The 21,705-nt window shown below is 46.0% G+C and overlaps 1 protein-coding gene across 8 annotated transcripts in view; it reads left to right on the top strand.

Moving 5' to 3' along the window:
* Positions 1–21,705, top strand: part of USP48 (ubiquitin specific peptidase 48) — a 117,959-nt gene that overhangs the window by 6,501 nt on the left and 89,753 nt on the right. For 5 of the 8 annotated variants that reach the window (XM_055262441.2, XM_063631648.1, XM_055262443.2 and 2 more), the window contains exon 1: positions 2,660–4,663. The exons of the other annotated variants lie outside the window; for them this stretch is intronic. In XM_055262441.2, coding sequence (XP_055118416.1) covers positions 4,530–4,663 — 134 coding nt within the window. In that variant the 5' untranslated portion in view covers positions 2,660–4,529. Of the gene's footprint in view, positions 1–2,659; positions 4,664–21,705 lie in introns of those variants that run through there. 8 annotated transcript variants of the gene reach the window in all.

The following is a 21,705-nucleotide window of genomic DNA, read 5'->3' on the forward strand; positions in this document are numbered from 1 at the left end:
AGGCTGAGGCAGGAGAATTGCTTGAACCCAGGAGGCAGATGTTGCGGTGAGCTGAGACTGGGTCATTGCACTCCAACCTGGGCGACAGAGCGAGACTCCATCTCAAAAAAAAAATTAGCTGGGTGTGGTGGCAGGCGCCTGTAATCCCAGCTACTTGGGAGGCTGAGGCGGGAGAATCACTTGAACCCAGGAGGTAAAGGTTGCAGTGAGCCAAGATGGCGCCACTGCACTCCAGCCTAGACGATAAAGCGAGACTCAAAAAAATTAATTAATTAATTAAAAAATTAAAAAAATAAAAATAGGCCGTGTGCGGTGGCTCACACCTGTAATCCCAGCACTTTAGGAAGCTGAGACAGGCAGATCACCTGAGGTCAGGAGTTTAAGACAAGCCTGGCCAACGTGGCAAAACCCTATCTCTACTAAAAACACAAAAATTAGCAAGTGTAGTGGTGTGCGCCTGGATTCCCAGCTACCTGGGAGGCTGAGGCAGGAGAATTGCTTGAATCCAGGAGGCGGAGGTTGCAGTGAGCCGAGGTTGCACCATTGTGCTCCAGCCTAGGCAACAGTGAGACTCTGTCTCAAAAAAATAAAAATAAATAAGTTAAAATTAAAATTTTGCAAACATAAGATATTTTAACCACAGTTAGTTCAGACTTTTTTCTCTTTCCACTCCCAACCTCTCCTTCATCACACCTCACTTCATTTCAGGTGGCCACAGGTGTTTTGAAATCCGGCTAGGGAGAGGCTGATTTGGGTTTAGGGCTGGGGGTGAGTATATTTATGGGATTCTGGCCCCTTGCGGGTATAGTTATGTTATTGCTAGGTGCCCCAGATGGCATTCAGGAATATTCCTAATGCCACTGTGCTGTCTTCCTGAGTGTTGTGATCTGAAGGTGCCGAATCCCAGGAGTACAAGGGCATAAATAAAATTTGAAATGCACGAAGCCAGAAATAGTGTGTGGAAAATCCTTCCAAATACACGGCTCACATGTGTAAGACATTTTATAGCAGTTGCTCCAAATTTAACAACAATCATTAAGAGTTAAATAATCTTACCAACAATGAATTACAAAACTGAAGGAAAAAAATTCCTAAACTATCACTAATAAAAAACTAATTTTGGGCCGGGCGCGGTGGCTCATGCCTGTAATCCCAGTACTTTGGGAGGCCGAGGCGGGCGGATCACAAGGTCAGGAGATTGAGATCGTCCTGGCTAACACGGTGAAACCCTGTCTCCACTAAAAATATAAAAAATTCTCCGGGCATGGTGGCGGGTGCCTGTAGTCCCAGCTACTCCGGAGGCTGAGGCCGGAGAATGGTGTGAGCCCCGGAGGTGGAGCTTGCAGTGAGCCGAGATCACACCACTGCACTCCAGCCTGGGCGACAGAGCAAGACTCCGTCTCAAAAAAAAAAACAAAAAAAAACAAAACTAATTTTGATCAATCATGGTAGAGGAAAGACTGAATTATCTTTCCAGTCCTGCTATAAAAATATCCTGGTCAGGCGCGGTGGCTCACATCTATAATCCCAGCACTTTGGGAGGCCGAGGTGGGCGGATCACAAGGTCAGGAGTTTGAGACCAGCCTAGCCAACATGATGAAACCCCGTCTTTACTAAAAATACAAAAAAATAGCTGGGCATGGTGGCGGGCGCCTGTAATCCCAGCAACTCAGGAAGCTGAGGCAGGAGAATCGTTTGAACCCAGGAGACGGAAGTTGCAGTAAAGCCAAGATCGCGCCATTGCACTCCAGCCTGGGCAACAGGGCAAGACTCCCTCTCAAAAACAAAACAAAACAAGAAAATCCTCCTGCCCAGGCACAGTGGTTCATGCTTGTAATCCCAGCACTTTGGGAGGTGGAAGTGGGAGGACCGCTTGAGGCTAGGAGTTCTGCACCAGCCTGGGCAACACAGGGACCAAACCCCATCTCTACAAAAAACATAAAAATTAACCAAGAGTGGTGGCATATGCATCTGTAGTCCCAGCTACTTGGGAGGCTGCAGCAGGAAGATTGCTTGAGCCCAGGAGTTCAAGGCTGCAGTGAGCTATGATCATTCCACTGCACTCCGCTCTGGGCAACAGAGCAAGACTCCATCTAGCAAAAAAAAAAATAGAAAATATCACACAGTTGCTGTCACATAAAGAATCAAAAAGTGTGCAGCCAAAAAAAAAAAAAAAAGTAAGCAAAAAAGGCCAGGTGCTGAGGCTCACACCTGCAATCTGAGTGCTTTGGGAGGCTGAGGTGGGAGGATTGCTTGAGCCCAGAAGTTTGAGATCAGCCTGGACAGCATTGTGAGAACCTGTCTCTATTTAAAGAAAAAAAAAAGTATTATAGAAGAATGTTCAGCAGTTAATAAAAATTTGTTATTATTTTGGATTTTATATTATTTGTCTTATTTGTCCTTTTTTTACATTTCGAAACTTATTGGGATTTTTTTCTCATTCTAAATAAACATTCACTTTCACACCTGATTTTTTTTTTTTTTTTTGAGATGGAATCTCGCTCTGTTGCCCAGGCTGGAGTGCAGTGGCAAGATCTCGGCTCACTGTAAGCTCCGCCTCCTGGGTTCACGCCTTTCTCCTGCCTCAGCCTCCGGAGTAGCTGGGACTACAGACGCCCGCCACTACGCCCGGCTATTTTTTTTTTTGTATTTTTAGTAGAGATGGGGTTTCACCGCGTTAGCCAGGATGGTCTGGATCTCCTGACCTCGTGATCCGCCCGCCTTGGCCTCCCAAAGTGCTGGGATTACAGGCATGAGCCACCGCGCCCGGCGGCGAGGTCTTCCTTTCAAGCCATAACTCTCACCTGTCCCTGTCTCAGAAATTGTGGCCCTCTCACGCCAAGCTTTTCTCTTCTGTGCCTTTGCTCCTTGTGGTTTTTTTTCTGGAATGGTGTCTTTTTTCTATCCTGGCTAAGTGCAACTCATCTGTTAAAAGTGGGCTTCGGAATTACTTCTGGGAAGCCTTTTCTCAAGTACCCCGAAGCCTCCCAAGACTGGGATGGGGATCTTTGTATTTCTACCGCTCACTCCCTAACCCACTTCCAAGGGCAGGGACTACATCTTACTTTCTTCTGCCTTCAGTGAATGTTTTTTTGTTTTTTTTGAGACGGAGTTTTACTCTTGTTGCCCAGGCTGGAGTGCAATGGCGTGATCTCGGCTAACCATAACCTCCGCCTCCCGGGTTCAAGCGATTCTCCTGCCTCAGCCTCCCGAGTAGCTGGGATTACAGGCATGCGCGACCACGCCTTGCTAATCTTGTATTTTTAGTAGAGACGGGGTTTCTCCATTTTGGTCAGGCTGGTCTCGAACTCCTGACCTCAGGTGATCCGCCCACCTCGGCCTCCCAAAGTGCTGGGATTGGATCCTTGAGCCACCGTGCTCGGCCCAGTGAATGTTTATCTAAAGAATTCAGCCTAAGGTTTTCCAGCGGGCAAGCAGTTGAGTCAGAAATTAGCGCTTAGATTCTGGCTGGGCTCTAATTCAAATGCAAAATTCTTAAATATCCTCACTTTAGTAGAGTTCTTTACAGTTTGCAAAACAATTCTCATAAAGCTACTCTTTAAGTCCTGGGGCAGGAGTCGCAGAAAGGAAATGTTTTAAACCAGGAGCTAGAGAGGAACTAGAAAATCCTGGCATAGGGGTAACAGTCTTGAGAAGGGAGCCAACAGCAAACCTCACCCTGCTCACCAGAAAAACTCCACCCTGGCACCTCGGACACCCGCCCGCACGGTCTGCGGCGCACCGAGCCCTCCCACCTCGAAGACTACAAATCCCAGCATGCCTCACAGTGAGTGGCAGGGCGCAGGGCATGCCGGGACACGTAGTCCCACCCTAGCACGGGAACAGGCCGGAACGTCCCATGACGTCAGGAGGGCTCGGGAAAGGAGTTCGGAACCGGTCCAGGCTGAAGTTAAATCTCCCTCTAAACAGCCGACTCTGGTTTCTTTGGCGACTCGGTTTCTACTCTAAACAGGTCCCGCTCCACAGTCTGGGCGGGCCTGTGGTGTGCGTTGAGTAGCCTCTAGCGTGAAAACTTCATGGTTAAAAGGGAAGTACCGGAGGCAAGAAATAGCTTTCGAGGCACTGGTTTGTTAGAGTAGTGGTACGTAGTGCGCCGCCCTGAACGGGGGCAGAGACGCTGCTTTTCCAGCAGCGCCAGTGAGGACGTGGCAAGACTGCCTCGGACGTGCGCTTCCTCTTCCTCAGCCCGTCGGGTTAGAGGCGCGGGAGGCGCAGAGGCTGCTGGGAACGCGCATGCGCCCAGCGCGGCGGGGAGTCCACCTTTAACGTCCGCGGGCGCGGGGTGTGTCGGGTGTCGACGGCGGCGCTTTGCGGCCGGTCGTGCGGGTCGGGCGCGGGCGGGCGCGGCGGCAGTGGCGCGCACAGGTGATTGACTGGCCAGCTGCCTGAAGGAGCACCGGGTCCTCCTTGCTGGCAGGTGGCGGAGCCCATTGGGGCGGCGGTGCAGACCGCGGCGGCGGCGGCGGCTGCGGCGGTCTGGCTCGAGACGCGTTCCTGGGGCCAAGGCCATGGCCCCGCGGCTGCAGCTGGAGAAGGCGGCCTGGCGCTGGGCGGAGACGGTGCGGCCCGAGGAGGTGTCGCAGGAGCACATCGAGACCGCTTACCGCATCTGGCTGGAGCCCTGCATTCGCGGCGTGTGCAGGTGAGGCCCGCGCACGGCGCCTTGCGGGCCCCTGGCGCCGGACCTTGGAAAGCCCGGGCGGGGTGGGGGAAAGGAAGACGCCAGCCCTTTGCATGCATTTGGGAGGCGCGGAGCCGAGCGAGGTGGTTTCCCCGTTTGCGCCGTCTGCGCGACCTGGGAAACGCAGCCTTCCTGGGCTGTGCGCGGAGGTGATGCTGGCCAAAGCACTTTAGGAAGGTTTGGGTTCCCATCCAGAAGATGGCGGTGGAGATGAAGGCAGGAGCCGAGAGCTTAGCAAGCGTTGATGGCTGGGGTATCTTGGCCACAGCACGGCTGTTTCGTTTGTAAAAAGGAACTTTTTGGAAGTGAGCATTATCACAGTGTATCTTGTTGGTGTTGACACTGAAGGCCTGATCATCTTAGTATTATTTTTGGAGAGGGTAGCTTTAGAAAAAACTGTGGTCAGCCTACGTCATCGATACCCTGCACCCCCGTTGACCTTCCCTCACTCTTTAATCTAGTATTTTTTTTTTTAAGCCTTTCTTTGGTCGTTCTGGTTCGACACCACTTTAGCGAGTACCAAGTTTGAGCTGTGATAGTGCTGTCCTTGACGTCTGCCCCGCCCTTGAACCTTGCCTTTCCTTAACCCCTTCCTATAGATTGAATCCTTAGGCTTTGCTCCCGTTTATTCCCTTTTTACCACCTTGTAACGCGGGAACTATAGTTTTTGTTTCAGAATGTTGTTGAAATTGACTTGGCCAAGCCGGGCATGCTCAGTAGCCGTCTTTCGGCAGGCATTTAGGAAATGCTTTCTGGAGTTTTTACATTCCGCTGGGGGATCCGGAAGGAATGGAAGTCCTGGTCTCTGGCTTTGGAGCTTAAACTCTAGTCTGAGAAGTGAAATAAGTTAGGGAGTTTCTATAAAGCAAACGAGTAAGTCCAAGCTCTGAGCGTCTGTCTCACGAGGAGGGTAAATCTGACTTTAACAGTAAGTTCTGGAATGATTGAAGTCTGTGTATAATAGAAATAATCAAGCTTCAGTCAGTTTCTCAACGTAATTAGTTTTCAGACTAACCAAATAATGTAAACTGTTAATAGTTCTGGTGGTTTTTGAGACAGGGTCTCACTCTGTCACCCAGGCTGGAGTGCAGTGGCACGAGCTCGGCTCACTGCAACCTCCGTTTCCCAGGCTCAAGCGATCCTCCCACCTCAGCCTCCGGAGTAGCTGGGATTAGAGGCACGGGCCACCACGCCCGACTCAGTTTTGTGTTTTTAGTAGAGACAGGTTTTCGCCATGTTGGCCAGGCTGCTCTCGAGCTCTGGCTCAAGCGGTCTGCCCACCTCTTCTGGGATTACAGGCGTGAGCCACCATGCTGGGCCAGTTTCTGATTATTTATTTATTTATTTATTTTTTGAGACGGTGTTTCGCTCTTATTGCCCAGGCTGGAGTGCAATGGCATGATCTCGGCTCACCGCAACCTCCGCCTCCTTGGTTCAAGCGATTCTCCTGCCTCAGCCTCCTGAATAGCTGGGATTACAGGCATGCGCCATCATGCCTGGCTGATTTTTTTTTTTTTTTTTTTTTTTGTATTTTTAGTAGAGACAGGGTTTCTCCATGTTGGTCAGGCTGGTCTCGAACTCCTGACCTCAGATAATTTGACTGCCTTGGCCTCCCAAAGTGCTGGGATTACAGGTGTGAGCCACTGCCTGCCGGGCCGATACTTTTCTTTCTTTTTTTTTTTTTCGAGACAGCGTCGTGAGACGCTGGATAAATTTAAAAAAATAAATTTTTAAGATAAAATTTTTAAAAGAAAAAAAGAATAGGCCAAGTGCGGTGGCTCCTGCCTGTAATCCCAGCACTTTGGGAGGCCGAGTCGGGCGGATCTCGAGGTCAGGAGTTCGAGACCAGCCTGGCCAGCATGGTGAAACCGCGTCTCTACTAAAAATACAAAAATTAGCTGGGGGTTGTGGCGGGCGCCTGTAATCCCAGCTACTGGGGTGGCTGAGGCAGGAGAATAGCTGGAACCCGGGAGGTGGAGGTTGCAGTGAGCCGAGATCACGCCACTGCACTCCAGCTTGGGCAACAGGGCGAGACTCCGTCTCAAAAAAAAAAAAAAAAAGTTATCTATCTTAGCTCTGTATGCACTGTATTTTCTGCCTCTAAATTTCCCTATTCTGGACATTTCATATAAATGGAATCCTAAACTACGTGGACTTTTGTGACTGATTTCCTTTACTTATGTATTTAAGGGTCATCCATGTTGTAGCATGTTTCAGCACTTCATTTCATTAAAAAAATACCTGGGAAATACATGTAACAGTGTTTACCATCTTAAAGTGCACAATTCGTTGGGTTTCAGTACCTTTATAGTGTTGTACAACCATCACCACTGTCTGGTTCCAGAACTTTTCATTATCCTAAAAGGAAACCCAGCATCTGTTAGTCACTTCCCATTTTCCCCCCTCGCCCAGCCCCTGGCAACTGCTAATCTACTTTCTGTCTCTGGATTTCCCTATTAATATTTCATAGCAATGGAATTATATAGTACGTGGCCATTTGTGTCTGGTTTTACTTAGCATAATGTTTCCAAGGGTTATCCCTGCTGCGCATGTGTCAGTACTTTATTCCTTACGGCTGAGTAGTATTCCATTTTATGGATAATACCACATTTTATGTATCTGTTCATCAGTTGAGGGACATTTTGATTATTTCCACCTTTTGGTTATTTTGAGTAGTACTCTGAACATTTGCATACAAGTTTTGGTCTGAACATCTGATTTCAGTTCTTTACCTGGGAGTGGAATTACTGGGTCATACACAGTCAATTCTGTGTTTAACTTACTGAACCGCGAAACTTTTCCACAGTGGTTGTACCGATTTACATTCCCACCAGTGATGTATGAGGGTTCAAATGCCTCATCATCCTCATAAACAGGTACTATTTTCTGTTTTTCTGATTAGGCCCTCCTAGTTGGGTGTGAAGTGATATATCTTTGTGGTTTTGATTTGCATTTTCCTAGTGACTAATGAGTTCAGTGTCTTTTCATGTGCTTGTTGCCTCTTTTCCTTTTATTAATGAATAATATGCCATCATATCTCTGTATCTACCACATTTTTTATTTGCATTCATCTGCTGATAGACATTTGGGTCATTTCTACTTTTTGGTTGTTATAATGTTGCTATGAACATTCGTGTAGTAGTTTTTGTGGGCATTTGTTTTTATTTCTCGTGGTTATAGAAGTGGGATTGTTGGATTGTGTGGTAACTTTTAACTTTTTTTTTTATTATTATTATTTTTTTGAGACAGAGTCTCTCTGTGTTGCCCAGGCTGGAGTGCAGTGGCGCCATCTCGGCTCACTGCAACCTCTGCTTCCTAGGTTCAAGCGATTCTTGTGCCTCAGCCTCCCAAGTCGCTGGGATTACAGGCGCCCACCACCACAGCCGGCTAATTTTTTGCATTTTTTAGTAGAGACTGGGTTTCGCCAAGTTGGCCAGGCTGGTCTTGAATTCCTGACCTCAGGTGATGCACCTGCCTCGGCCTCCCAAAGTGCTGAGATTGCAGGCTTGAGCCACCGCACCCAGCTCTTTTAACTTTTATTTATTTATTTATTTATTTTTAATGAGGTCTCACTCTGTAACCCAGACTGGATTGCGGTGCAATCATGGCTCACTGCAGCCTTGAACTCCTGGGCTCAAGCAATCCTTCCGCCTCAGCCTCCTGCCACTACAGGCACATGCCACAACACGAGGCTAATTAAACAAAATTTTTTTGCCAGGCGTGGTGGCTCACGCCTGTAATCTCAGCACTGTGGGAGGCTGAGGCTGGCGGATTACGAGGTTAGGAGATCGAGACCATCCTGGCTAACATGGTGAAACTCCGTCTCTACTAAAAATACAAAAAATTAGCTGGGCATGGTGGCGGATGCCTGCAGTCCCAGCTACTCGGGAGGCTGAGGCAGGAGAATGGCATAAACCCGGAGGCAGGGGCAGGAGAATGGCATGAACCCAGGAGGCAGAGCTTGCAATGAGCCGAGATTGCGCCACTGCACTCCAGCCTGGGTGACAGAACGAGACTCCGTCTCCAAAAAAAAAAAACATTTGTGGAAATGGAGTCCCACTTTGGTGCCCAAGCTGGTCTTGAACTCCTTGCTTCAAGTGATCCTCCTACCTTGGCCCCCTAAAATGCTTGGATTGCATGAATGAAGCTGTTCATGGCCTTTTTTTGGCTTTTTTTTTTTTTTTTTTTTTTAAGATGAGGGTCTTGTTATGTTGTGTAGGCTGTCCTTGAACTCCTGGGCTCAATCGATCCTCCTGCCTCAGCTTCCCTAGTAGCTGGGACTATCGGCATGAACCATCATGTCTGTGTTTAATATTTTGAGGAATTGTCAGGTTACTTTCCAGAGTGGCTGCACTATTTTACATATTCACAAGCAGTATATCAGGATTCCAACTGCTCTACGTCCGTATACTTGTTACTGCCTTTTTTCTTTTAGCCATGCTAGTGGGTGTGAAGTGGTGTATTGTTTTGATTTGTGTTTCATTGATGACTAATCATGTTAAACATCTTTTTGTGTACTTATTGGCCAATCATATATCTTTTTTGGAGAAATGTCTGTTTAAATCCTTTGCGTGCTTTTAAATTGAGTTGCCTTTTTATTATTGAGTTGTGATCTTTTTTTGGTCTTGTTTCTGTTTTGTTTTGTTTTTTTTTTTTGAGATGGAGTCTCGCTCTGACCCAGGCTGGAGTGCAGTGATGCCATCTCGGCTCTCTGCAACCTCTGCCTCCCAGGTTCAGGTGATTCTCCTGCCTCAGCCTCCCGAGTAGCTGGGACTACAGGCGCACACCATCATGCCTACCTAATTTTTTTTTTTTTGGTGTATTTAGTAGAGACGGGGTTTCACCATGCTGGCCAGGCTGGTCTCAAACTCCTGACCTTGTGATACGCCCACCTCAGCCTCCCAAAGTGCTAGGATTACAGGCGTGAGCCACTGCATCCAGCCAAGTTGTGTTCTTTATATATACTGCATATAAGTCCCTTATTAGATATATGATTTGCAAATATTTTTCTAATTTCTATGGCTATTAATTTTATTGGTGGTATCATTTTCAGTACAAAAGCTTTTAATGTTGATGTAGTCCAATTTCTTCTTCTCCTCTTCTTATTCTTATTAACGAAGCAGGGTTCTTGCTTTGTTGCCCAGCCTGGAGTGCAGTGGTGTGATTGTAGCTCACTGTAGCCTTCAACTCCTGGGCTCAAGTGATCTTTTTGCAACATCCCCAGTAGGTACAACTGCAGATTGCACCACCACACCCAGCTGATTTTTTTGGTATTTTTTGTAGAGTCGGGTTCTTGCTATGTTACCCAGGCTGACCTTGAACCTTTAGCCTCAAGCAGTCCTGCTTCAGCTTCCCAGAGTACTGGGATTACAGGTGTGAACCACCTGGCCCCAACATTGTACTATTTTTTTTTTATGCTTTTGGTCTTGTAAGAAGCCACACCTCACCCAAGGTTTGAGCAGTTTCAATTAATGAATTAGTTAATTTTATGAGACAAGGTCTGGCTCTGTTGCCCAGGCTGGAGTGCAGTGGTACAGCCTTGGCTGAATGCAACCTCTGCCTCCCAGGGGCTCAAGCCATCCTCCTACTTCAGCCTCCCGAGTAGCTGTGACTACAAGCATGCTCCACCACACTCGGCTAATTTTTGGTGTTTTTTTTTCCCAGATGGAGTCTGGCTCTGTTGTCCAGGCTGAGTGTAGTGGTGCAGTCTTGGCTCACTGCAACCTCCGCCTCCCAGGTTCAAGCGATTCTCCTGCCTCAGCCTCCTGAGTAGCTGGGATTACAGGCATGCACCACCACACCTGGCTAATTTTTTTTTCTTCTTTGAGACAGAATTTCACTCTTGTTGCCCAGGCTGGAGTGCAGCAGTGCAAACTTGGCTCGCTGCAACCTCCGCCTCCTGAGTTCAAGCAGTTCTCCTGCCTCAGCCTCCTGAGTAGCTGGGATTGCAGGCACCATGCCCGGCTAATTTTTGTATTTTTAGTAGAGATGGGGTTTTGCCATGTTGGCCAGGCTGGTCTCGAACTCCTGACCTCAGGTGATCCCCCTGCCTTGGCCTCCCAAAGTGGTGGGATTACAGGCGTGAGCCACTGTGCCTGGCCCTGTCAGCTTTTATTTAGATATCCAAAAAGCTCTCTTTCTACTCACTTTCTTCTTTTTTTTTTTGAGACAAGACAGTATTCACTTTCTCCTTTTTTATAGAGACAGAGTCTTGTCACGTTGCCCAGGCTGGTCTCAAACTCCTGGGCTCTAGCAGTCCTTTCTCCTCAGCCTCCTAAATTGCTGGGATTCCAGGCATGAACCTTTCTCCTTTTGTTTATTTCTTTGCAAGAAGAGATTAAATAAATAAACAGTATCACCAATATGTATTTTTCATACTTTATGCAACAATTTGTTATGAGATACCAAAGCTAAAGAATGAGGTGTTTGACCACATTCAAAGACTACATGTGTCAGGACTGTTTACATTTCTGAAAGTCCTTAGGACAATCACAGGATGAAAGCAGTGTGTACTAAATCCTCTGTCCCCTGAATTCTGCAAATATTGTGTGTCTTGAGGGCAGACTTGTTTGTTAACAGTGAGGTTGGTGGTCAAGTAAGTTCCTGGAAGTAAAATTGTTGGCTAAGGGATGTGTGTTTTTCATTTTGATCCATATTGCTAAATTGCCCCTCAGAATGAGGGTTTCTCTTTACATTTCCCTGTCAATGTGTAAGAGTATCTTACATTTACATCATACCCTCACCAACATAATGTGTTAGTCACACTTTTTGATCTAAGTGCAAAGGGTTTCATATGTGTAATATGTATTTCTTTTGTTACAATTTCTTTTTGTTACAGTTAACCTTTCGATGTGAAATTTGTTTTGTTTTGTTTTTGAGGCAGGGTTTTACTGTGTTGCTTAGGCTGGTCTCAAACTCCTGGGCTCAAGGCATCTTCCTTCCTCAGCTTCCTGAATAGCTGAGATTACAAGTGCATGTCATCATGCCCAGCCTTGATATGAATTTTCAAAGACTGGATTTACTTATGCTTCCAGCCGTGTATACGGAGTACAGTGTCTGTTTTGTTCTCATTAGGGAAACATCATATGACTATTACCAAATTAAAACATTACAGAAATGTGTGAAGCACTCTAGAAAGCCAGTGTCATGCCATCTTACTTCAGTGGCTTTGTAGCTCTAGTCCCAAAACCCTAATGAGGGCCACGCACGGTGGCTCATGCCTGTAATCCCAACACTTTGTTAGGCCGAGGTGGGAGGATTACTTGAGGTTAGGAGTTTGAGACCAGTCTGGTCAACATGGCAAAAACCCATTTCTACTAAATTAGCCAGGCATGGTGGTGGCATACACCTGTAACTCCAGCCACTCAGGAGGGTGAGGCGTGAGAATTGCTTGAACCCAGGAGGTGTAGGTTGCAGTGAGCTGAGATTGAGCCACTGCACTCCAACCTGGGTGACAGAGTGAGACTCTGTCTTGATAAAAACCAACCAACCAAACAAAATAACCCTAATGAGGACCCATAGTTCCAGCTACACTGGAGACTGAGGTGGGAGGATGGCTTAAGCTTGGGAGGTGGAGGTTGCAGTGAGCCAAGACCATGCATGCCACTGCACTCCAGCTTGGGCGACAGAGCAAGACCCTGTCTCAAAGGAAAAATAACAAAAGGGAGTCACAATACATACTTTGTTGCAACTTGTTTCTATTATTCATGCATGTAGATCTGCCTTATTTATTTATTTATTTTTGAGAGAGTCTCGCTTTGTTGCCCAGGCTGGAGTGCAGTGCGTGATTTTGGCTCACTGCAACCTCCGCCTCCCAGGTTCAAGTGATTCTTGGGCCTCAGCCTCCAGAGTAGCTGGGACTACAGGCATGGGCCACCATGCTTGGCTAATTTTTGTAGTTTAGTAGAGACGGAGTTTCATCATGTTGGCCAGGCTGGTCTCAAACTCCTGACTTCAGGTGATCTGCCCGCCTCAGCGTCCCGAAGTGTTGGGATTACAGGCGTGAGCCACCGCACCTGGCTATTCTTTTTTTGTTTGTTTGTTTGTTTTGAGACAGAATCTTGCTCTGTTGCCAGGCTGGAGTACAGTGGCGTGATCTCATCTCACTGCAACCTCCACCTCCTGGGTTCAAGCGATTCTCCTGCCTCAGCCTCCTGAGTAGCTGGGACTACAGGGGCGCCCCACCACACCCGGCTAATTTTTGTATTTTTAGTAGAGATGTGGTTTCACTGTGTTGGCCAGGGTGGTCTCGATCTTCTGACCTCACGATCTGCCCACCTTGGCCTCCCAAAGTGCTGGGATTACAGGTTTGAGCCACTGCGACCGGTCCTATTCTTTTTTAAAACATATTCTTATGTATGTTTATGGTATATAACATAGCATACATACAGATAGTGAAATGGTAACTGTAGTGAAGCAGATTGACATCTATTATCTCAGTTAACAAATTTTGTGTGTGGCAAGAGAAGCTAAAATCTCATTTAGCAGGAGCCCCAAATACATACCTGCCTCATTATTATTATTATTATTATTATTATTATTATTATTATTTTGAGATGGAGTCTCGCTCTGTCACCCAGGCTGGAGTGCAGTGGCACTATCTGCTCTCACTGCAACCTCCACCTCCTGGGTTCAAGCGATTCTCCTGCTTCGGCCTCCCGAGTAGCTAGGATTACAGGTGCATGCCACCATACCCACCTAATTATTGTATTTTTAGTAGAGCCACCGCACCCAGCCAGTTACATAGTTTTTTAAAAATAGAGATGGGGTCTTGCTATGCTGCCCTGACTGGTCTTGAATTCCTGGCTTCAAGCAGTCTTTCCACCTCGCCCTCCCAAAGTGCTGGGATTACAGGTGTGAGCCACTGTGCCTAACCTGCATTGTAATTTATTTAACCAGTTTCCTGTTGATGGACTTTGGGGTTTCCGGTTTTTGATAATACAACCCGTGCTGCCCTAGCCAGCCCTCTGCATTGATCTTGAGTGTTGAGTGAGTGTTTTCACTTAGGTTGCTAGATGAGAAATTGCTGAGGTAAAGGGACCGTTTAGAATTTTGATAGATGCCAAAAGTTCGTACCATTTTTCCTGGTCCTCTGGAGTGAGTGTGCCTATTGCCTTATTCAAAGCATTCCTATTCCCAACTTCCATCTGATTAGCGAAAAATAGCATCTTATTTTCATTTGCCATATTTTGCTGGTGACATTGAGCATCTTTTTAATTTTATTTTTTAGTTTTATAGAGATAGGATCTCGTGTTGGCCAGGCTGGTCTTGAACTCCTGGGCCCAAGAGATCCTCAGCCTTGGCCTCCCAAAGTGCTGGGATTACAGGCTTGAGCCACTGCATCCCGTCTCCTTTTTATGTTTACTTGCCATTTGTATTTCTCCTGTGAATTGTGTGTTCTGGATTGTTGGTCATTTTCTTACTGATTTTCTTTTTTTTTTTTTTTTTTTTTTTTGAGACGGAGTCTTGCTCTGTCACCCAGGCTGGAGTGCAGTGGCGCAATCTCGGCTCACTGCAAGCTCCGCTTTCCGGGTTCACGCCATTCTCCTGCCTCAGCCTCTCCGAGTAGCTGGGACTACAGGCGCCCGCCACCACGCCCGGCTAATTTTTTGTCTTTTTAGTAGAGACGGGGTTTCACCGTGGTCTCGATCTCCTGACCTCGTGATCCGCCCGCCTCGGCCTCCCAAAGTGCTGGGATTACAAGCGTGAGCCACCGCGCCAGCCTTCTTACTGATTTTCAAGAGCTTATTGAATATTTCCTTTTTTTTGAGATGGAGTCCTTCTCTGTCGCCCAGGCTAGAGTGCAGTGGCTCACTGCAAGCTCCGCCTCCCAGGTTCATGCCATTCTCCTGCCTCAGCCTCCCAAGTAGCTGGGACTACAGGTGCCCGCCATGACGCTCGGCTAATTTTTTGTATTTTTAGTAGAGACGGGGTTTCACCGTGTTAGCCAGGATGGTCTCGATCTCCTGACCTCGTGATCTGCCGGCCTCGTCCTCCCAAAGTGCTGGGATTACAGGCGTGAGCCACCATGCCCGGCCCGGCCTAGTTTATTGAATATTTCTGTCGAAGATATTTTCTGTGGTATTTTTGGGCTTTGTGGGCTTTTTTTCCTTTTGGTACGTTAGTTTTTGATTTTTTTATGTGGTAAAATTTATGAATGCTTTTTTTTATGGTTTCTGGATTTCCCAATTCTGAGGTTATAAAAATATTCACTCATGTTGTGTTTTAGTACTGATGGTTTACTTTTATGCAACCTTTATGTTTTTATAATTTAATTTGATTTATGGATTGAGGTAGGGATCCATCAATATTTTATTTTGCTTTTTACCAAATGGCTACTCAGTTGTCTTAAACCATTTGTTGAACAAGTCAGTCTTTTTCCTCACCAGTTAAAAAGCCACCTTTATTACATGGCACATTCCCATATTTACTTGGGTTTATTTCTCAGCCCTTTTTTTTTTTTTTTTTGAGATGGAGTTTCGCTCTTGTTGCCCAGGCTGGAGTTAAATGGCGCAATCTCAGCTCACTGCAACTTCCACCTCCTGGGTTCAAGCGATTCTCCTGTCTCATCCCCCTGAGTAGCTGGGATTACAGGCATGTGCCACCATGCCCGGCTAACTTTGTATTTTTAGTAGAGACGGGGTTTCTCCGTGTTGGTCAGGCTGTTCTTGAACTGTCGACCTCAGGTGATCTGCCTGCCTTGGCCTCCCAAAGTGTTGGGATTATAGGTGTAAGCCACCGCGCCCAGCCTCTCAACCGTTTTTTTTTTTTGCCATTGATTAATTTCATTGAGTAACTCTGTACTGATACCACAATTCTAATTATTTTATAATACTTAAAAAATATCTGATAAGGCAAGACCTTAATTCCTTTTAGAATTTTTCTCATGGTTCTCATGAAAAATAAACAAACAATTTATAATTAATCGTTATAATTTATAATTATAAAATTATAAAAATAATTATAAATTATAATTAATATATTAATAATTAATAAGAATTCATTTATTTGTTTTTTGAGACGGAGTCTCACTCTGTCACCCAGGCTGGATTGCAGTGGCGCGATCTTTGCTCACTTCAGCCTCCATCTCCGGGGTTCAGGCGATTCTCCTGCCTCAGCCTCCCAACTAGCTGGGACTACAGGCACGCACCACCACTCCCGGCTACTTTTTGTATTTTTAGTAGAGATGGGGTTTCACCATGTTGGCCGGGTTGGTCTTGATTTCGAAAATTTATTTAAAAAATTATGTGTATTTTAGTTGTTTTTTTTTTTTTTTTTTTTTTTTGTTGAGACGGAGTCTCGCTCTGTCGCCCAGGCTGGAGTGCAGTGGCACAATCTTGGCTCACTGCAAGCTCCGCCTCCCGGGTTCACGCCATTCTCCTGCCTCAGCCTCTCCGAGTAGCTGGGACTACAGGCGCCCGCCACCACGCCCGTCTAATTTTTTTTGTATTTTTAGTAGAGACGGGGTTTCACCGTGGTCTGGATCTCCTGACCTCGTGATCCGCCCGCCTCGACCTCCCAAAGTGCTGGGATTACAAGCGTGAGCCACCGTGCCCGGCCTTTTAGTTGTTTTTTGAGGCAGTCTTGCTCTGTCCACCTAGGCTGGAGTGCAGTGCCACAATCTTAGCTCACTGCACCCTCTACCTCCTGGGTTCAAGTGATTCTTGTGCCTCAGCCATCTGAGTAGCTTGGATGACAGGCATGCGCCATCATGCCTGGCTAATTTTTTTGTATTTTTTAGTAGAGATGGGGTTTCACCATCTTTGCCAGGCTGGTCTTCAACTCCGGGCCTCAAGTGATCTGCCTGCCTCGGTGTCCCATAATGCTGGGATTACAGGCGTGAGCCACTGTACCCAGCTTGAAAATTTATTTTTTTACATACAGAAAAGCACACAAATCATAAGAATAACACTTGATTGGCCGGGTGCAGTGGCTCATGCCTGTAATCTCAGCACTTTGGGAGGCCGACGCAGGCGGGTCACCTGAGGTCAGGAGTTTGAGACCAGTCTGGCCAATATGGTGAAACCCTGTCTGTACTAGAAATACAAAAAATTAGCCGGGCATGGTGGTGCATGCCTGTAGTCCCAGCTACTCAGAAGGCTGAGGCGGGAGAATCGCTTGAACATGGGAGGCGGAGGTTGCAGTGAGCCGAGATCACGCCTCTGCACTCCAGCCTGGGCGACAGAGTGAGCTCTGTCTCAAAAAAAAAAAAAAGTAACACTTGATTGACTAATTATCACGAAAGAAATTTATCTGTCTCGTATCTACCACCAAGATCAAAACATTACTAACACTTCAAGACACCCTTATCTTCCATTTTTCTACTACCAGTTACTTCTGCCTCTCTTCCTTGAAGGGAACCCCTTATGCTTACTTCGAATTGAGCAGATTATTTTGCCTATGTTAAACTTTATGTACATGCATACATTGTTGTTTCTTCTGCCTCTGTTTTCTTTCACTCAACTTTATAAGATTAATTTATGTGTAAGCAGTAGTGTGTTCACTTTTAGTGCTGTACAATTTTTTTTTTTTTGGTGGAGGACGAGGTCTCAATGTGTTGCCCAGGCTGGTCTGGAAGTCCTGGGCTCAAGCAGTCTGCTCACCTCGGCCTCCCAAGGTGCTGGGATTATAAGCATGAGCCAGTGGGACCAACAGTGCTGTACATTATTTCAGCATGTGAGTATATACTGTATATTATATTCCTTTCTACTAGTGATGGTCATTTTGATTTTTCCACGTATTTGGTCATTATGAATAAAGCTGCAGTGAACATTCTGCGTATATATTTTAGTGTCTTTTTTTTTTTCTTTTTTTTTTGATACAGGATTTCACTTCATCACCCAGGCTGGAGTACATGGTGTGATCACAGTTCACTGCAGCCTCCACCTCTGGGGTCTAAGTGGTCCTTCCACTTAAGCTTCCCCAGTAGCTGAGACTGCAGACACTCACCACCATGTTTGGCTAATTCAAAAATTTTTTGTAGGCCTGGCACAGTGGCTTACGCCTTTAATCCCAGCCATTTTGGGGGGCTGAGGTAGGTGGACACTTGAGGCCAGGAGTTCGAGACCAGCCTGGGGAACATGGTGGAAACCCATCTGTACAAATACACAAAAATTAGCCAGACGTGGTGGTGCATGCCTGTAATCCCAGCTACTTGGGAAGCTGAGGTGGGAGAATTGCTTGAACCCAGGAGGCGGAGGTTGCAGTGAGCTGAGATCTTGGCACTGTACTCTAGGCTGGGTGACAGCGAGACCCTGCCTCAAAAAAAAAAATCTTTTCTGCTCCCCTCCCTCCTCCCACCCTCCACCCCCAAGTAAGACCCCAATGTCTATTGTTCTCTTCTTTGTGTTCATAAGTTCTCTTTGTGTTCAGAAGTTCTCATCATGTAGCTCCCATAAGATAAAGATTTATCTTCCCCAGGGTCCTAAATATTCTCCTGTGTTATTTTCTGTAAGTTGTATTGCTTTATCTTTCATGCTTAGGTCTACAGTCAACCTGGAATTGATTATTCTCATCAGTTGGGAAGTTGGGAAGTAAGATCATGGAATAATTTGAGGTTACTTGATCTCTATGACTTTAGCATAAAGTAGCAGAGGATTGAATGACTGCTAATCATGAACATGTCTGATGTTAGCAAAAGCAACAACTCAAAGCAAAAGGGAGACATACATGGGGAAAACAAACACAAATACTTAAATACATGACGAGACTGTGTGTGTGTGTTTTAAAAAATGATACTGGGCCAAGTGCAGTGGCTTAACGCTAGTAATCCCAGCAGTTTGGGAGGCAAAGACGGGAGGATCACTTGAGGCCAGGAAGACCAGGCTGCAGTGAGCTATGATTTTACTGCTGCACTACAGCCTGGGCAACAGAGCAAGACCCTGCCTCAAAACACAAACCAAAACCAAAACGATACTGTTTTATTACTACTAGCAGGAGTGGCCTGCATGGTGGTGGGTATGCTGGGCTTAGGGTGTGTGGGAACCATGAGGAGGAGATGGTGACTGAGATCCTAGAAGGAAAGCAGGGGTGGGGCTTGAAGGCAAGACCCAAGGCAAGACGCTCCTTAGATTTGCTTCTGGGAATAGGTAGCCGTGATAAAATAGTCATGGCTTATGATGAACTAGGGCCATGCTGCCAATAAGATTAAGAAATTTTTCAGTCTGAGATGAGGGAAACAAAAAAGATAAAGCAATTCTTGGAAATCTAACTGCGTGTCACAGTTGAGGTCTAGTTTCTTCATCATGTGGTCAAGGACACCAGGGTCCTTGTGGTTCTGTGTGAGGGCAGCCAGTTCTGTATTCATGAAACTGAGGGGCTCCGCTCTTGGAGAGTCTGTGGTTGTGACATCCTCTCCAGCATCCTCCTGGAAAACGGCAATCAGGGACTTGATGCACTGCTCAGTCTCTGTAGGGCTGGAATTTTTTCCATGTTGGAGTTGAGTGAGGTACCTGCTGAGACTTTTGTATTTTGCAAACTCTTTATACCTCATTCATTTCCCCTGGCTTCCTGAGGTATCGATCTAATCAGTAAGAAAAAAATAGCCCTGTATTTGGGACAATGTAAAAAAGAAGTACAGTAGAAGAAAAGCTTCATATTGTATCTAAACATTCCTACGTTTTCTGTGTGTTTGAAAAAAATTATTTATTTATTTATTTATTTATTTATGAGACAGTCTCACTCTGTTGCCCAGCCTGGAGTGCAGTGAGATGATCATAGCTCACTGCTGCCTTGAACTCCTAGCCTCAAGGAATGCTCCCTCCTTAGCCTCCCAAAGTGCTGGGGTTACAGCTGTGAGCCACTGCATCCAGCCTCCCCCAGAAATGTCAAATCATTGTATAATATTCCATTTTACATACCCTAAAGAACCATTTAACTGTTTTCCTGCTGGGCATTTGTCTACTTGCCTTTGTCTTCTTGTGTTCCCTGCCCGTCCTCCACTTCCTCTTCTTTTTTGTGGTGGGGAGGGGAGGCTCTTTTTTAATATTGAGAACATCCTTATAAGTAAATATTATCTGCCCATCTAATTATTTTCTTAGAAAAACATTGTGAAAATAGCATGAACATAACGTGTGTCGAAAAGGCTTTTGATATACATTACCTTTGCAGGGTTTTCTCCCACCAGCTGTGTGCAGTATATGAACGTTCCTGTCTCTGTGCTCTTGCCATCGGAGTATTAAATTGAACTTTTTTGGCTAGGTGCAGTGGCTCACGCCTGTAATCCCGGCACTTTGGGAGGCCGAGGCGGGCGGATCACAAGGTCGGGAGATCGAGACCAGCCTGACCCAACATGGTGAAACTCCGTCTCTACTAAAAATACAAAAATTAGCTGGGCATGGTGGTGCATGACTGTAATCCCAGCTACTCAGGAGGCTGAGGCAGGAGAATCGCTTGAACCCTGGAGGCTGAGGTTGCAGTGAGCCGAGATCACGTCACTGCGCTCCAGCCTGGGCAGCAGAGGGAGATTCCTTCTCAAAATAATAATAATAATAATAATGATAATAAGAATTTTATAAGTGAATGATGGTGTCCTGATTTCCAGTGAAATTGAAAGATACTGTGGTGTTTTGTTTTGTTTTGTTTCCAAGTGCTTGGCCAGTGTTTCCCAAATTGTGTAAAGCTTGAGAAACATTTCAAATCATCCTTGGATAATCAAGAAGTCCCACTGTAAGAAAAAAAAAATTGTTACAGTTTGAATAACTAAATAATCCTCTTTAGATCGGAAAACTCTTTTTGACTTGCCAGTTAGTTCTCTCCTGCCCTGAACGTTTTTCCTTTAATACCAATTTGGGAGGTATCCTTTTAGAAAGATTATAAACTGGGCATGGTGGTACACACCTGCAGTCTCAGCTATTTGGGAGGCTGAGGTGGGAGAATTGCTGGAGCCCAAGAGTTTGAGTCCAGCCTGTGCAACATATAGCAAGACCCTGTATCTTAAAAAGAAAGTAGATTTCTAGTATTTCCAAGTAAGGTCACCTTAAAAATCCTTTTTGCTTTGCTAGTTCTCTTTTTTTTTTTTTTTTTTTTTTTGAGGCGGCGTCTCTCTCTGTCACCCAGGTTGGAGTGCAGTGGCACGGTCTCAGCTCACTGCATGGTCTGCCTCCGGGTTCACGCCATTCTCCTGCCTCAGCCTCCCAAGTAGCTGGGACTATAGGCGCCTGCCACTACGCCCGGCTAATTTTTTTGTATTTTTAGTAGAGACGGGGTTTCACCGTGTTAGCCAGGATGGTTTCGATCTCCTGACCTTGTGATCCACCCGCCTCGGCCTCCCAAAGTGCTGGGATTACAGGCGTGAGCCACCGCGCCCAGCGCTATTTCTCCTTTTTCTATAGTTTTTGAATCCCAGTTTAGTGGGGCCTAACTTTGGAGATTTGGAAAAAATGAAGTTATTTCATGTTTGCTAGGTTAATTGGATTCTTAAGCTTTAAAATATATTTAAGCCAGGTGTGATGGGTCACACCTGTAATCTCAGCACTTTGGGAGGCTGAGGTGGGCGGATCACTTTAGGTCAGGAGTTTGAAACCAGCCTGGCCAACCTGGTGAAACCCCATCTCTACTAAAAATACAAAAATTAGCCGGGCGTGGTGGTGCACACTTGTAATCCCAGCTATTCGGGAAGCTGAGGCAGGAGAGTTTCTTGAACTTGAGAGGCGGAGGTTGTGGTGAGCCGAGATCATGCCACTGCACCCTAGCCTGGGCAATAGAGTGAGACTCTATCTCAAAAAAATAAAATAAAACATATATTTAGGTTTTTTTTGAGTACTCACTATGTTATTTAAAGGATTGCCAACAATTTAAGAAGCTTTCCATCTTTGATGTTTTATGTAAATTTGGTGTTGAGTTTTATTTAATTTGCTTTGTCAGTTGCTTCCCAAACCTTTTATGCCCGACTTCTCTACACATATATGGCAGAGGAGTTCTAGGAAAATGGGACGTAAGTGCTAAGTGACCTCTTTGTGGTTGCTTTTATTGTTTGTTTTTTTGAGAGACTCTTGCTCTGTCAT

This window comes from Symphalangus syndactylus, chromosome 22, assembly GCF_028878055.3.
Source record: "Symphalangus syndactylus isolate Jambi chromosome 22, NHGRI_mSymSyn1-v2.1_pri, whole genome shotgun sequence".
NCBI lineage: Eukaryota > Metazoa > Chordata > Mammalia > Primates > Hylobatidae > Symphalangus > Symphalangus syndactylus.